This window comes from Ranitomeya imitator, chromosome 1 (assembly GCF_032444005.1).
Source record: "Ranitomeya imitator isolate aRanImi1 chromosome 1, aRanImi1.pri, whole genome shotgun sequence".
In the NCBI taxonomy this organism is placed as follows: Eukaryota; Metazoa; Chordata; class Amphibia; order Anura; family Dendrobatidae; genus Ranitomeya; species Ranitomeya imitator.
In genome coordinates this window covers 822,509,051-822,527,511 of record NC_091282.1, presented here as the reverse complement: position 1 = coordinate 822,527,511, position 18,461 = coordinate 822,509,051, and the positions used below count along the sequence as shown (strand labels likewise).

General features: G+C 42.1%; 1 protein-coding gene across 3 annotated transcripts in view; it reads left to right on the top strand.

The window, feature by feature from the left end:
• RAB8A (RAB8A, member RAS oncogene family) overlaps nucleotides 1–18,461 on the top strand; it is a 73,043-nt gene that overhangs the window by 38,188 nt on the left and 16,394 nt on the right. For all 3 annotated transcript variants that reach the window (XR_011315353.1, XR_011315352.1, XM_069740359.1), the window contains exons 4-5: nucleotides 3,838–3,915; nucleotides 4,101–4,190. Coding sequence is in view for 1 of the 3 variants with exons in the window: in XM_069740359.1 (XP_069596460.1) it covers nucleotides 3,838–3,915; nucleotides 4,101–4,190 (168 nt within the window). In the remaining 2 variants the exon portion in view is untranslated. The remainder of the gene's footprint in view (nucleotides 1–3,837; nucleotides 3,916–4,100; nucleotides 4,191–18,461) is intronic.

Genomic DNA, 18,461 nt, shown 5'->3' with positions numbered 1-18,461 from the left:
TCCAACCTCAGGAGAGGGGTTCCATGGGTATGGCCGGTCTCGATAATCCTGACCACAGACGCAAGTCCTTGGGGGTGGGGGGCCCACCTAAACAGGCAAATTGCCCAAGGTCCTTGGTCAGGGGAAGAAAAAGACCTTACTTCGAACATGAAAGAGCTTTTAGCAGTTCAGTACGCCATCAATCATTTTTTAACATCCCTCCGTTCCCACCACGTGAGAGTACTGACGGACAACAGGGTGGTAGTAGCATATTTAAATCATCAGGGAGGGACGAGGTCTCAATCCCTAATGAAAGTGACAAATTTCATCATGTCGCAAGCAGAAGCCAACTTGTCCTCCCTGACAGCCTTTCACATAAAAGGGTCAGAAAATCAAACTGCAGATTTTCTAAGCAGGACCCAATTAAAACAGGGGGAATGGGAGTTAAATACAAAAATATTCAAACGCATAGTGGATCTTTGGGGGGTCCCGGATATAGATCTATTTGCAGACAATCAAAATCGGAAAACGGAGGCCTTCTGCTCGATAGATCCTCGGGGGAGTCCAGTGGCTATAGACGCATTGTTAATTCCATGGAAATTCCATCTAGCTTATGTGTTTCCTCCGATAGCTCTAATTCCCTTAGTCTTGAAGAAAATCAGGGAAGACAGAGCCAAAGTGATATTGATAGCTCCGTTCTGGCCGAAAAGAGTATGGTTCCCATGGCTACGCCTAATGTCCATAGCGGATCCATGGGTACTCCCAGATATCCCAGACCTTCTGCATCAAGGGCCAGTGAATCACCCACAAATAAAAAGTTTGCACATGACGGCCTGGCTTTTGAAAGGGAACTGTTAACAAAAAAGGGTTTTTCTTCAAATTTAATTTCTACCCTGCTGGCCAGTAGAAAACCTATAACTACCAGAGCCTATGGCAAAGTCTGGAAAAAGTTCCTCTCCACGTCAGGGGTGATCCTATCAAATCAGATGCCAATTCAGGAAATTTTAGAATTTCTTCAAAAAGGATTAGAGAAAGGCCTAGCAACAAACACTCTGAAAGTTCAGATTGCAGCATTGGGTGCCCTTTACAACCAGGATTTGGCGGGGAATCACTGGGTAAAAAGATTTATTAGAGCATCTACTAGGTCCAGACCAGTTATACATCTCACCGCTCCTCCCTGGGATCTGAACTTAGTCCTTTCAGCACTAACTAAGGCACCGTTCGAACCTTTATCTCAGGCTTCACTGAAAATAATATCTTGGAAAACCTGTTTATTGGTGGCCCTAACCTCAGCTCGCAGGATTAGTGATCTGCAGGCCTTATCAGCTTACCCACCTCTAACCCAAATATTAGATGACAGAGTAATCCTTAAAACTGACCCTTCTTACCTTCCCAAAGTGGCGTCAAAATTCCACAGATCTCAAGAGATAGCGTTACCATCTTTTTGCCCCAATCCAAAAAACAAAAAAGAGGAGGCTCTACACACACTAGACGTAAAGAGATGTCTAACACACTATCTGTCAGCCACAAGGGAGTGTAGGAAAGGGAGGGCTCTGTTTGTCTGCTTTCAGGGACCAAATAAGGGTCACAAGGCATCGAAAGCCACGTTGGCAAGGTGGGTAAGAGATGCCATCAAGATGTCATATACCTCTTCCGGAGAACAAGCTCCGGACACAATTAAGGCCCATTCAACCAGGTCGGTGGCAACCTCTTGGGCTGAACGTGGTGGAGCATCAATAGATCAAATATGTAGAGCAGCCACTTGGTCTTCCCCCTCTACATTCTTCAAGCACTATCAGCTTAATCTATCTTCTCCCTCAGACTTAACTTTTGGTAGGAGAGTTCTTGAGGCAGTAGTCCCACCCTAAAACTTTCATTCTTTGAAATTCTCTCGTTAGTGCCGTCATGGGGTAAGAGAATATCGTAGTTACTTACCGATAACGGTATTTCTCTGATCCCATGACGGCACCTGTATATTCCCTCCCTTCACGTATGGGTGTCCACACTACTAATAATTTAAGTCACGAGGTGTGCAAAAAAAAAAAATATATATATATATATATATATTTGAGCTTATATAAGTTATATAGTTATGATTTGTTGTGTAAAAATAACCAATTAAGTTACAGAAATTCCCTGCAAGGCTCTGTAAACCAACTGAGGTGGAGGAGAGGTCCCGCCTTTTTAACCTGTGGGTTTCCTGTCCCTGAGGGCGGATCCCTCTCTCGCTCTCGTTAGTGCCGTCATGGGATCAGAGAAATACCGTTATCGGTAAGTAACTACGATATTTTTTTTTTTTTTTTTAGTGTTTCTGTCTGCTTATGATTGCTCAGCTTCATGCAGGGAGAAGTATTCTCCCCCAGTGAAAACACCCACTTGGGTGGCATCCTATTATAACGTGTGTTCAGTTCAACATTAAACTTTTGTTAAAGGTCATAAAATATTTATGCAAAACAGGAAAAGGGAGAGCGTGTAGGCAAAATATATCTTGGAATCAAATATTTCATTTTCACACTGAACGTAGGTATTCTCAACCACTGAGCAAAACCGTTTGTTTTTCCCCAAAAGTGTACTAAGAAATGGGCTCAGACAACAGTGAGGCTGATTGTGATTGGTATGGATAAAAAAAAATGGCTGCAGCAGTACCTCTAACATACATATGTAATATGGACTATATTGGTTTTTTGTTTTTTCAATTTAAAGGCGTCATATCTATGCTGGTTGTGCTATTTTATACATCATATCAATGGCAAATTGCTTAGCAGAATGATGGGCAAATACTGTCAGTGTGACCTTCTCGTGCAGAGAGATTTGACATATCTACAGGAGCCACCAATCCAGAACATTGTTTTTACTTTCTGTGTCTTCCATTTTCTTCACTGTACAGTGATCTCATTTTGTGGTGATCAGAAATTATCCCATTGTCAAACATGCTGATTAGACTTTTTTGGTATCCCGTAAAGTAATGCCATAAATGAATGTATTAACTGAAACCCTGTAAATTGACTTCATCAGCTGAGCTGTATGTCTCTGTAGATAGTACAGCCTGCCTATATATATGAGTAATGTGGCCTGTTCCTACAGGTAATACCTGCCTGATGGCCTAAGAGGATCCAGCCAGAGGTGCTGAGCTCCCAAAGAATTGACTGTTCTGACACCCAGTATCAAGCTGCAGTTGTTTCAGCAGGACTAAACTATGTTTTTTAGGCTCATTTCGCATTGCAGTTTTGCTGGCCTCATCGGGACTTGCGTCCTAACCCCTCACAATACGGGACTCGGACGGATGTGCCGTCGGGGCCATAGACTCTAATGATGCAGACAGAGCGAATGTTTTCTTTTTCGTGCATAATATTTGGGCGTATATGCATACTGGAAGCGGACGTAGTCTACTACATCTGAGTGTCCGCCTCCAGTAGGTGTATACACACAAAAATTATGCACGAAAGAGCACACGTTCAGTCTGTGTGCGTGTGCGCCCAAATCCCATTTTCGGGAGGTTCGGTAGCACGTCCTGACGGGACCACTGAACGTGGGACAGAACGCGATGCGAATGCACCCTTGTCAGCTGGCAGAGGTCACACACATACTGTTCAGAAGATCTTTTTTCTAGAAGTTTTTTCAAATCCAAAGGATGATAAGATAGCCATGTTAGACCAAGGCAAAACGACCTGTAATCTTTCTTATGGAGATATTATATTCTCCCTTGTGCAGCGTTTGATCTTTCTTTTACCAGGATGATCTGAGAGCGGCCTACGAAAAATTCTGCAAGTTTCTCGCCATATACAATACTCACAGAACTGAAATGTCACATATATTATATTCAGTATAACAGTTTTGTTATTTTTCCTTTTACTTAAGGGTATTATGTTGGTGTATGATATCACCAATGAAAAGTCTTTTGACAACATAAAGAACTGGATACGAAATATTGAAGAGGTATGAATTTCATTACTTGGTGACAGGAGAGAGTGAATCAAAAAATATGATCTTTTCACTAATGTTATTGGAAACTAAGTTATTAGCTGATGCAGAGTTCAACAATTTGTTAAAAGGATACTAAAACGATACATCCCTTGGGATGGTACTGAATACAATGTAATGGTTGATGTGTTATCTTCCAGCATGCATCGGCTGACGTTGAAAAAATGATTCTTGGCAACAAATGTGACGTCAACGATAAACGACAGGTTTCTAAGGAGAAGGGGGAGAAGGTAGGAGAGTACTAGCAACATCTCTTGGATGGAAAAGCAAAATGTTTTCATTCTACAACCCCAATTCCATGAAGGTTGGGACACTGTAAAATGTGACGAAAACAACAATGCAATGATTTCTAAACCTCTTATAGCCATATTTTATTCACCACAGAACATAAAGAAAAATAATCAGAAGTTGAAATCTAGATAGTTTTCCATTTCATTGGAAAACATTTAACTAAGTTAGAAATTGACGGCAGCAACACATTTAAAAAGAATATTGGGACACTGTTGCGTCTGCCCATTGTGTAGCATCACCTCTACTTTTACAACGGTCTGTAAGTATTTGGGAAGTGAGGAGAATGACTGGAGTTTTGGGAGAGGCATGTGGTCCCATTTTTAAATGATGTAGGATTCTAGCGGCTCAACAGTCCTGGGTCTTTGGATTTTTCCTTTTCATAATGCTCCAAATGTTTTCTATTGGTGAATGGTCTATACTACAGGTAGCAAATTCATCACTTAGTTGATCAACATTTTTATAAATGATGTAGATAAGGGAACTGAAGGTAAATGATCAAATTTGCAGACGATGCAAAGCTAGGAGGGATAGCTATAACACTACAGAAGACAGAAGGGATTCAGAAGGATCTAGATAAGCTTGAACAATGGGTAGCAACTAATAGAATTGTATGTATAAGGGAGAAATGCAAGATTCTACATCTGGGCAAGAAAAGGGAAAATTACATCTATAGAATGGGAGGAATAGACCGAAGCAACAGAATGTGTGAAAAAGACTTGGGTATACTAATAGATCACAGACTGCACATGAGTCAGCAGTGTGATGCAGCAGCAAAAAAGGCAAACACACTTCTAGGATGTATTAAGGAAAGCATAGCGTCTTGATCACGTGAAGTAATTATCTCCCGCCTAGTCCTCCATGGTCAAACCTTATCTGAAATGCTGTGTCCAGTTTTGGGCACCAGTTGAAAAACTGGAGCAAGCTCAGAGAAGAGCTACCAGGATGTTGAGTAGAATGCAAAGTATGTCCTATGAGGAACGGGTAAAGAATCTGGAAATGTCTAGCTTACAAATCAGAAGGCTAAGAGAAGACTTAATAGCTGTCTACAAATATCTGAAAGGATGTCACAGGGTAGAGGTATGATCCTTATTCTCACTTGTACATGGAAACACAAGAAGCAATGAAATGAAACTGAAAGGGAGAAACTACAGATTAGATATTAGAAAAAATGTAAAGCATTTTGACAGTGAGGGTGATCAATGAGTGAACAGGCTGCCATGAGAGGTAGTGAGTTCTCCATCAATGGAAGTCTCCAAACAGAGGCTGGACAGACATCTGTCTGAGATAGTTTAGTGAATCCTGCATTAGGCAGGAGGTTGGACACAATAACCCTGGAGGTCCCTTCCAACTCTAACATTCTATGATTCTAAACCAGTTTTCGATTATTTTAGTAGTGAGGGGAACAAAATGGAAATGTGTATAAAAAAATCTTTAGCTGATGCCCCTAACATATTCATATTTTTTTTCTGTCGATTTTGTCTATGAAGCTTTTTTTTTTTCTCTTTTGCGGGGCAAGACTTCTTTTTATTAACATTTGATTGCTAGTGCCCAAAAAATGCAACCTTTGTGTGTGTTGTGTTGTTTTTTTTTTTTTTTTAATATATTTTTTACTGTGTTTCTGATCTGGTTAATTTATTTTTATATTTTGATTGTGCTTTTCTGGACACTGCAATATTAAACGTGTGTTGTTTTTTTTTTTTTTTTTAAATTACTGTGCTTGTTAGTCCTTGTAAAGAACCTGAACCTGCTATCATACGATCGATTGTATTATATACAACAACAATGCTGCATATAGCAAAAATCCTGGTCTCCTTTGAATCTCAACTACAGCCTGAGTTTCAAGGAAGCTCTGTGATGAGGCACCGAGGTCTTCAACATATCCCTAGCTGCCACAGCAGTGCATTGGCAACCTGTGACTGTGTCACGGGGGTGCTGATGGGTGTGTGTACAATGATGCACCCCCATACCGGCGCGCTGTTAATGTCGCTGTCAGAGATTGACGGCATCATTTAACAGTTTAATGGTGACGGCCGGTGTCCTGCTTCACCCACTGCTGCTAGAGGCAGGTCCTGACTGTGCGTCACAGCCATTATCCGCTGGGTATGGAGCTGGCTTTTTATCCAAGGGATTGGGCTCTCTTAATGTTGCCTAAGCACATTGACGCGAGTCAAGCATGAGCATGAAATCTAAACATCCTCCAAGAGAAATATCTCCCAACGATCCAGGAACAGTTTGGTGATGAACAATGCTTTGCCCAGCATGACGAGACGGTTACAAGGAAAAGGTGATAACTGAGTGACTCAGTGACCAAAACGTCAACATTTTGGGTCCATGACCAGGAACCTGTGGAGAAACAGACACAGAAATTCTGATCAACTCCAAGCACCAATTAGACAAGAATGGTTGCCATAAAAAAGGATTTGGCCCAGAACCGAATATTCAGCATGTCAGGGCGAATTGCACAAGTCTTGAAAAATTAGGGACAGCACTGTAAATGAGTCTTTCCTTAACCCTTATGCATTTGTGACTAAAAGTATAAAACTTATGAAATGCTGATTTAATTGTACTTGAGTAACTATAGAAACAGCTGACTAAGGACTCGCTCCCAATTGCGATGTAATCGGACGACTACGATCCGATAAACCTATGGGGCAGTGCACATCTGCCATTATTTTCTCATACCGATTCGACATGCGCAAACACTCATAACATGCTACAATTGCATCTGCGAATCGGATCGCATGCACCCATATAAATCTATGAAACATCGCACCGCACTGGGATATGACCCGAGCGCAGTGCGATTTCCCTCAGCTGCCAGAGGATCAGGGCACGGACACTCGCAGAAAAGCTGTAGCCGATGTCATTAGCATATCGCATCCAATGTGATACACTAATGTGCCTCTGGCCTAAAAGATCTAACAACACAGATGCAGCAAACTGCAAAACTATTTGTGTCAGTCTCACAGCTTACGGCCGCGACTGTATATTCTGTTGCCAATATAATACGATTATACAGTGGCATGTGAAAGTTTGGGCACCCCTGATCAAAATTGCTGTTATTGTGAACCGTTAAGCAAGCTGAAGATTAAATGATCTCTAAAAGGGCTAAAGTTTAACCCCTGAAACTGGCATTTTAGTGACCATGCAACCGTAAATTATGTTGGCTGTCATCGCTACAGAAATACACAACATGTGGATGCTAAATGTGGTTTAGGCACCCTGGGGCTCAGAAGGGAGGGGGGCATTTGGATTTTGGAGCACTGAATTTCTTTTGGGGGGTGTGGAGCCATAGTAAGATAGATAGATAGATAGATAGAGTACAGACCAAAAGTTTGGACACGCCTTCTCATTTAAAGATTTTTCTGTATTTTCATGACTATGAAAATTGTACATTCACACTGAAGGCATGAAAACTATGAATTAACACAAGTGGAATTCTATACTTAACAAAAATGTGCGAAACAACTGAAATTATGTCTTATATTCTAGGTTCTTCAAAGTAGCCACCTTTTGTTTTGATTACTGCTTTGCACACTCTTGGCATTCTCTTGATTCCACAGTGTTTTTGGACGCGCGGAATTGCATCAAATCTGCAGTTTAGTGCACAAGCAATGTTAGTCAATGGGAGATTGAGATTTGTTGTGCACATTCTGTGGAAAAAAACATGCGGATTTGCAGTGGTTTATTTTCTGCAGCATGTCAATTCTTTTTGCGGATCTGCAGAATCTGCAGAAAATTGCGCGGGAGCTCATGCCCTTTTTTTCAATTAAACAGAAATTGTGTTTAAGACCGGGGTCACACTTGCAATAAACTCGTACGAGTCTCGCACCTCAATACTTGACACTGCCGTCAGCACTCAGGACCGGAGTGTACGGCTGCAGTCCGAGTGCTGGCAGCAGTGCTGGGTATTGAGGTGCGAGTTTCTCGCAAGTGTGACCCCGGCCTAACGCTGATTTTGTGTGTGTCTTTATTTAATTCTTTATGTACCATTTTATGTTTATTACTAAACATCAGGCTTGGTATTATCTATCTATCCATCTACCTATAGATATATCTATCCATCTATAGATAGATCTATCTATCTAGCTGTGTGTGTAAACATTATTTGTCAATGAAGTATGTAAATGAAGAGGTTGGACAAGAAATGACATCAATTTTCAATTTTTTTTTTTGTTAAATAGATCTTTATTTAGCCTACAAAAACACATACAAATCCGCATTAAAAAGGCATCAAATCCGCGTGGATTTTTACCTTCGTTTTCTGCCAAGAGATGCAGAATCTGCACAGAAAATTCCACAGGAAAATCTGCAACGTTTGCACATAGCCTAATGCAGCAGCAGAGTTACTCTGGGCTCCGCCTGGCCTCTAAGTGTTATCCTTCTTTTCAGAAGTGCACAAAACTGTGGCCGACCGCACCCAATCATAGGCGGCCAGACTGCGTCCACAGTGTCCCCATCTGCCTCATTATAGTGAAAATTCCATCGGGGGTTCCATCTGAATCACGTATTTCGCACAGAGCACAGGATAAATGTGAGCCGAGCCTTACTGCGATCTGTGGGATGCAGCATGAACAAAGCAACAGCGATTAGGTGACTTTATTCTTCGAGTCGGTACGATTACAGCGATACCAGATTTATATTGAGTTTTTATGTTTGGCAGCTGTCACACAATAAGGGTATGTGCACACGTCCGGATTTTTAGCGTTTTTTTTTGTGGAATTTCACTATAAAAACGCTATAAATCCGGTAAAAAAACGCTAACATTATGCATCCTATCTTTTAGAATGCATTCCGCATTTTTTGTGCATGCATATGTTAGCGTTTTTTTCCGCAAAAAAAACACATTCCGCAAAAAGAACAGACATGCTCATTCTTTTTGCGGATTCCATATCAAAAAGGACATTCCGGGGGAAAAAAAAAACGCAAATAATCCGCACAAAATCCACGCAAAAAAACGCGCGAAATCCGCGCGAAAAAAGACGCGGATTTCTGGCAGAATTCTCAGGATTTTGTCAGGAAAAAAACCTGACGTGTGCACATACCCTTAAAGACGCTTTTTATTGCAAAAAAAATAGTTTTTGCACCACCATATTTAGACAGCTGTAATTTTTCCGAATCTCTCCCAACAGTCTTGTGATGGCTTGTTATTTGTGGGACAAGGTGACATTTTTATCGGTACCATTTTCGGGCACATGACATTTTTTGATCGTTTTCTATTCCAAATTTTGTGTGTATATATGTATATGTATACAGGTCCTTCTCAAAAAATTAGCATATAGTGTTAAATTTCATTATTTACCATAATGTAATGATTACAATTAAACTTTCATATATTATAGATTCATTATCCACCAACTGAAATTTGTCAGGTCTTTTATTGTTTTAATACTGATGATTTTGGCATACAACTCCTGATAACCCAAAAAACCTGTCTCAATAAATTAGCATATTTCACCCATCCAATCAAATAAGTGTTTTTTAATAACAAACAAAAAAACCATCAAATAATAATGTTCAGTTATGCACTCAATACTTGGTCGGGAATCCTTTGGCAGAAATGACTGCTTCAATGCGGCGTGGCATGGAGGCAATCAGCCTGTGACACTGCTGAGATGTTATGGAGGCCCAGGATGCTTCAATAGCGGCCTTAAGCTCATCCAGAGTGTTGGGTCTTGCGTCTCTCAACTTTCTCTTCACAATATCCCACAGATTCTCTATGGGGTTCAGGTCAGGAGAGTTGGCAGGCCAATTGAGCACAGTAATACCATGGTCAGTAAACCATTTACCAGTGGTTTTGGCACTGTGAGCAGGTGCCAGGTCGTGCTGAAAAATGAAATCTTCATCTCCATAAAGCATTTCAGCCGATGGAAGCATGAAGTGCTCCAAAATCTCCTGATAGCTAGCTGCATTGACCCTGCCCTTGATGAAACACAGTGGACCAACACCAGCAGCTGACATGGCACCCCACACCATCACTGACTGTGGGTACTTGACACTGGACTTCAGGCATTTTGGCATTTCCTTCTCCCCAGTCTTCCTCCAGACTCTGGCACCTTGATTTCCGAATGACATGCAAAATTTGCTTTCATCAGAAAAAAGTGCTTGGGACCACTTAGCAACAGTCCAGTGCTGCTTCTCTGTAGCCCAGGTCAGGCGCCTCTGCCGCTGTTTATGGTTCAAAAGTGGCTTTACCTGGGGAATGCGGCACCTGTAGCCCATTTCCTGCACACGCCTGTGCACGGTGGCTCTGGATGTTTCCACACCAGACTCAGTCCACTGCTTCCTCAGGTTCCCCAAGGTCTGGAATCGGTCCTTCTCCACAATCTTCCTCAGGGTCCGGTCTCCTCTTCTCGTTGTACAGCGTTTTCTGCCACATTGTTTCCTTCCAACAGACTTACCATTGAGGTGCCTTGATACAGCACTCTGGGAACAGCCTATTTGTTGAGAAATTTCTTTCTGGGTCTTACCCTCTTGCTTGAGGGTGTCAATGATGGCCTTCTTGACATCTGTCAGGTCGCTAGTCTTACCCATGATGGGGGTTTTGAGTAATGAACCAGGCAGGGAGTTTATAAAAGCCTCAGGTATCTTTTGCATGTGTTTAGAGTTAATTAGTTGATTCAGAAGATTAGGGTAATAGGTCGTTTAGAGAACCTTTTTTTGATATGCTAATTTATTGAGACAGGTTTTTTGGGTTATCAGGAGTTGTATGCCAAAATCATCAGTATTAAAACAATAAAAGACCTGACAAATTTCAGTTGGTGGATAATGAATCTATAATATATGAAAGTTTAATTGTAATCATTACATTATGGTAAATAATGAAATTTAACACTATATGCTAATTTTTTGAGAAGGACCTGTATATATGTGTGTATATATATATAGATAGATACATTATATATATATATATATATATCTATGTGTATATATGTATGTGTGTGTATATATGTATGTGTGTTGTCACTGACCTGTCGAAGCGCCAGCCAGGCGCGAAACGGCCGTCGTCCAGCCTCGCTACCTTTCTTTGTTCGGCACCCCCGGTCGTGAAGATCATTTTTACCTTGTGTGAATAAAGTTACCTGCACCGGACCTTCAGCGAGTGCGCTCCATTACTTCTTTTGTTCTTTGGCACCTACACGTGGATTGTTTCCAGCGGAGCTTCGCACCCAGGACCGGACATAGTGGCCCGTCACATACAGGTGAGCGGTTTCCACCATATGCCTTGGTTGTAGTGCTGTCCGGCTGTCTCTCTTGTCTTTTGCATATATATATATATATATATATATATATATATATATACATACAGTTAGGTCCATATATATTTGGACACAGACAACATTTTTCTAATTTTGGTTATAGACATTACCAAAATGAATTTTAAACAAAACAATTCAGATGCAGTTGAAGTTCAGACTTTCAGCTTTCATTTGAGGGTATCCACATTAAAATTGGATGAAGGGTTTAGGAGTTTCAGCTCCTTAACATGTGCCACCCTGTTTTTAAAGGGACCAAAAGTAATTGGACAGATTCAATAATTTTAAATAAAATGTTCATTTTTAGTACTTGGTTGAAAACACTTTGTTGGCACTGACTGCCTGAAGTCTTGAACTCATGGACATCACTAGACGCTGTGTTTCCTCCTTTTTGATGCTCTGCTAGGCCTTCACTACGGTGGTTTTCAGTTGCTGTTTGTTTGTGGGCCTTTCTGTCTGAAGTTTAGTCTTTAACAAGTGAAATGCTGCTCAATTGGGTTGAGATCAGGTGACTGACTTGGCCATTCAAGAATATTCCACTTCTTTGCTTTAATAAACTCCTGGGTTGCTTTGGCTTTATGTTTTGGGTCATTGAGCATCTGTAGTATGAAACGACGACCAATCAGTTTGGCTGCATTTGGCTGGATCTGAGCACACAGTATGGCTCTGAATACCTCAGAATTCATTTGGCTGCTTCTGTCCTGTGTCACATCATCAATAAACAACTAGTGACCCAGTGCCACTGGCATCCATGCATGCCCAAGCCATCACACTGCCTCCGCCATGTTTTACAGATGATGTGGTATGCTTTGGATCATGAGCTGTACCATGCCTTCGCCATACTTTTCTCTTTCCATCATTCTGGTAGAGGTTGATCTTTGTTTCATCTGTCCAAAGAATGTTCTTCCAGAACTGTGCTGGCTTTTTTAGATGTTTTTTAGCAAAGTCCAGTCTAGCCTTTTTATTCTTGATGCTTATGAGTGGCTTGCACCATGCAGTGAACCCTCTGTAGTTACTTTCATGCAGTCTTCTCTTTATGGTAGATTTGGATATTGATACGCCGACCTCCTGGAGAGTGTTGTTCACTTGGTTGGCTGTTGTGAAGGGGTTTCTCTTCACCATGGAGATTATTCTGCGATCATCCACCACTGTTGTCTTCCGTGGGCGCCCAGGTCTTTTTGCATTGATGAGTTCACCAGTGCTTTCTTTCTTTCTCAGGATGTACCAAACTGTAGATTTTGCCACTCCTAATATTGTAGCAATTTCTCGGATGGGTTTTTTCTGTTTTCGCAGCTTAAGGATGGCTTGTTTCACCTGCATGGAGAGCTCCTTTGACTGCATGTTTACTTCACAGCAAAACCTTCCAAATGCAAGCACCATACCTCAAATCAACTCCAGGCCTTTTATCTGCTTAATTGAGAATGACATAACGAAGGGATTTCCAACACCTGTCCATGAAATAGCCTTGGAGTCAATTGTCCAATTACTTTTGGTCCCTTTAAAAACAGGGTGGCACATGTTAAGGAGCTGAAACTCCTAACCCCTTCATCCAATTTTAATGTGGATAACCTCAAATGAAAGCTGAAAGTCTGAACTTCAACTGCATCTGAATTGTTTTGTTTTAAATTCATTGTGGTAATGTCTGTAACCAAAATTAGAAAAATGTTTTCTCTGTCCAAATATATATGGACCTAACTGTATGTATGTATGTATGTATGTATAGATACACACACACACACACACACACACACACATATATATATATATATGGCTCAGTGAGCCGAAACGTCGCGCAGTGATGTGGGTCGATTAAGACTTTACCTTTTTTCACCTGAAATTTTTGGAGTGCTGCCTTCTTTCTACTATTTGGTATACATGTTGGATTAATGTTTGGACCATTTTATCCAGGGGGCTAGGCACCCACCATTGGAGAGCATTGTGCTGTTCCATTTCTCTCTCTCTCTCTCTCTCTCTCTCTCTATATATATATATATATATATATATATATATATATATACATACATACATACACACACACACACACACACACACACACACACACACACACACACACACACACACACACACACACACACACACACACACACACACACACATATATATATATATACATACATACATACATACAAACAAATACTATGGTGTTCAAAAGTCCTGCATAGGCGTGAAGAAAACTGTTTCATACTTCTGCATCTCTACAGTGAAACTGGTGGAACATATGTTTTTGTAATCCCTCATTGTATGCCATACTCATTTTTGAATGTCCCAAGTGTGTAAATTGTTTTGGTATTCTCATTTTTGATCTTTTTTTTTTTTTTTTTTTTTTTTTTACAGCATAACCATACCTACACCAGTACAGTGTGTAGAATGGTGAACAGGTTTCTAAGTTCACTAACTTCCAATGCAAGTTCACACAGACTTAAATTTTACTTTTTAAGATTTATTATTTTTTATTTAATTCAGAGTGTTGAGCAGAAGGCAGCATTTTCTTATTAATAATGTCTATGTATTTTTTTGCATTAACCATACCCTCCACAATATGAAGTCTTCAATCACCGTTGGCTGCCATACAGCCCCAGACCATTACTTTCATCGGATGTTTCACAGAGGAGCTCAAACACTCTGGCTTGTATCTTCATGTGGGAACCTTCTCACATATGACTTGCCATCATTTCCTAAAATGCAAAAAGTGCTTTCATCACTAAATAGCACTTTTTCCCACTCCTCTTTCCTCCATTTTAAATATTTCAATGCCCACAGTTTTCGCCTTTGTCTTTGTATGGCTGTCATCAATGGCTTCTTTCGGGCCTTGCACCCTCTCAATCCTGCTTCCAAACATCTCTTCCTAACAGTTGATGTTGCTCCCTCAATATTGCACTTTTCTTGCCATTCTCGCAGAAGCTGAGGAGAGGTGAGCTTTCGATTGGCAAGGGATGTTCTTATCAGTACTCTATCCTCCCTTTTAGTTGACTTTCTGGGAGCGACCAGATCTGGGCCGGTCCTGGGTAATTCCAAGCTGCTTATGATTCTGCAAAATTCTTACGACTGTACTCTGATTACAGCCGACCTTCCTTGCGATCTGGGGGCCAGTATAACCCTCTTCATGTAGCACCACAACTCGCACACGATCCTCTGCTGACAAAAATCTGAAGGCTCCCATCATAAAACTCTACAGTATGATTCACTAGATAGACCAACAGATAAAACAATGTAATGCAATGTGATTGGCTGCCATATCCAGGTTATGATTGGTCACAAGAACCTCATCTGTGATTGGCTAATTTTGGATCTGAAGCTGTACAATATCTAGTTCTGCTTTCAATTCCCAAATTGTTGCAATAATTTCAAGCAAAACTGCATCAAAAGCTAAAAATATTACAGGGAGAGAATGCAAAATTGTATTCTGAACAAAACCATATACGATATGTGACCGGAAGCTTTCAATCAGGCTTCCGGTCACACCACTCCACTGAAACTGCCCTAACTAAGGTCACCAATGACCTATTAACTGCCAAGAGCAAGCGACACTACTCTATCCTCCTCCTCCTGGACCTGTCCTCTGCCTTTGACACAGTGGACCATTCCCTGCTGCTGCAGATCCTCTCATCCCTTGGAATCACAGACTTGGCCCTATCCTGGATCTCGTCATACCTAACTGACCGTACATTCAGCGTCTCCCACTCACACACCACCTCCTCACCTCGCCCCCTATCTGTCGGAGTCCCGCAAGGTTCAGTTCTAGGACCCCTGCTCTTCTCCATTTACACCTTTGGCCTGGGACAGCTCATAGAATCTCACGGCTTTCAATATCATCTCTATGCTGACGACACACAGATCTACATCTCTGGACCAGATATTACCACCCTACTAACCAGAATCCCTCAATGTCTGTCTGCTATTTCATCCTTCTTCTCCACTAGATTTCTAAAACTTAACATGGACAAAACAGAATTCATCATCTTTCCCCCATCTCACACGACCTCCCCAACGAACCTATCCATTACAGTAAACGGCTGCCCACTCTCCCCAGTCCCACAAGCCCGCTGTCTTGGGGTAATCCTTGATACTGATCTCTCTTTTAAACCACATATCCAAGCCCTTTCCACTTCCTGCCGCCTCCAACTCAAAAATATTTCACGGATCCGCACATTCCTAAACCAAAAATCCGCAAAGACCCTAGTCCATGCCCTCATCATCTCCCGCCTTGACTACTGCAACCTCCTGCTCTGTGGCCTCCCCTCTAACACTCTTGCACCCCTCCAATCTATTCTAAACTCTGCTGCCCGAATAATCCACCTGTCCCCCCGCTATTCCCCGGCCTCTCCCCTCTGTCAATCCCTGCACTGGCTCCCCATCACCCAGAGACTCCAGTACAAAAGCCTAACCATGACATACAAAGCCATCCACAACCTGTCTCCTCCATACATCTGCGACCTCGTCTCCGGGTACTCTCCTGCACGCAACCTCCGATCCTCACAAGATCTCCTTCTCTACTCCCCTATTATCTCCTTTTCCCACAATCGCATTCAAGATTTCTCTCATGAATCCCCCCTACTCTGGAATTCTCTACCACAACATATCAGACTCTCGCCTACCATCGAAACCTTCAAAAAGAACCTGAAGACCCACCTCTTCCGACAAGCCTACAACCTGCAGTAACCACCGATCGACCAAACCGCTGCACGGCCAGCTCTACCCTACCTACTGTATCCTCACCCATCCCTTGTAGATTGTGAGCCCTCGCGGGCAGGGTCCTCTCTCCTCCTGTACCAGTTGTGACTTGTATTGTTCAAGATTATTGTACTTGTTTTATTATGTATACCCCTCCTTACATGTAAAGCGCCATGGAATAAATGGCGCTATAATAATTAATAATAATAAGTCATATTAATATTGAAGAAATTCGACAGAAAACGTTTAAAACGTGAAAAATCAATCAATTTATCCTATGCAGGACTTTTGAACACCACTGTGTGTATATATGTGTGTGTGTATGTATGTGTGTGTATATGTGTGTATGTATATATATGTATGTATATATATATATATATATATATATATATATATATATATATATATATATATATATATATATATATATATATATATATATATATATATATATATACACACACATGTATAATAATGTCATAGGGATGAATAGGGTCACTTCAGTCTGTCTGTCTGTCCTTCTGTCACGGTTATTCATTTGCTGATTGGTCTCGCCAGCTGCCTGTCATGGCTGCCGCGACCAATCAGCGACGGGCACAGTCCGGAAGAAAATGGCCGCTCCTTACTCCCCGCAGTCAGTGCCTGTCGCCCGCATACTCCCCTCCGGTAACCGCTCACACAGGGTTAATGCCAGCGGTAACGGACCGCGTTATGCTGCGGGTAACACACTCAGTTACCGGCGCTATTAACCCTGTGTGTCCCCAACTTTTTACTATTGACGCTGCCTGTGCCGCATCAATAGAAAAAATGTAATGTTCAAAAAAATACTGCTATACTCGCCTTCCGTAGTCACTCGCGCCGGCCGCCATCTTCCGTTGCAGGTTCCTGTGGCAAAGATGGTATGGGAGAAGGACCTGCCATAATATCACGGTCATGTGACCGTGACGTCATCACAGGTCCTGCGCTCATACCAACCCTGGGACCAGAAGCTGCCGTGGACTACAAGGGGCCCTCGGAAAGGTGAGTATATTTTTATTTTTTAACCTGTGACAAACCTGGCTGGGCAATATACTACGTCGCTGCGCAATATACTACGTGGCTGGGCAATATACTACGTGACTGGGCAATATACTACGTGGACATGCATATTCTAGAATACCCGATGCGTTAGAATCGTGCCACCACCTAGGGACAAGATGACGTTTCCAGCTATACTATTTTTATTTTATTGGGGTGTGTGTATATATATATATATATATATATATATATATATATATATATATATAAGTCTTTGTGATCGCATTTTATTCCACTTCTTGTTCATCGGTATGATAATAAAGCATCGTGTTTTGCTCTTTTTTTTCTCCTCACTGAAGGAGTTTGCTAATGGGACAACTTTATAGGATGTGGTGATACCAAATGTGTACTTTGATTGTCAGGTTTTTGTTTTTTTTTTCATAAAAATATTTGGTAATATATCACTATATATAGTAATAATATAGACTAGGTAAAAAAATTATATATAAAAATGTATATACCGTATTTTCCGGCGTATAAGACGACTGGGCGTATAAGACGACCCCCCAACTTTTCCAGTTAAAATATAAAATCTTAAAAATCGGGGATCTTCTTATACGCCGTATGTCATCTTATACGGCCGGTGACTAATGTGCCTTTTTTTTTGGGGGGGGGAGTGGTCCCGATGACGGAGTGGGCGTCTCACAGGGAAGTGTGAGTATGCCCCATTACCTCATATTGTAGCTGCAGCGTCAGCGTGGGGTGCTGGGGAGCGGCGGCTGCTCCTTTGTGCCGCGTGGGTGCTGTGGGGCGGCGGTTCCTTTTGGTACAGCGTCGTGGCTCTGTGCTGTGGGGCGGCAGCGGCGGCGTATCTTCAGGGAGAGTCAGTCGGGGCTCCTCCGGCATCTCCCGAAATCCCGGAGGCGCCGGCAGCTCCATTGCTGCGATGCGGTGGCCTCCGGGAAAATGGCCGCTGGGGGCGGCGCAGGCTCAGATTCAGATCTCGTCCCGAGATCTCGGGAGACGAGATCTGAATCTGAGCCTGCGCCGCCCCCAGCGGCCATTTTCCCGGAGGCCACCGCATCGCAGCAATGGAGCTGCCGGCGCCTCCGGGATTTCGGGAGATGCCGGAGGAGCCCCGACTGACTCTCCCTGAAGATACGCCGCCGCTGCCGCCCCACAGCACAGAGCCACAACGCTGTACCAAAAGGAACCGCCGCCCCACAGCACCCACGCGGCACAAAG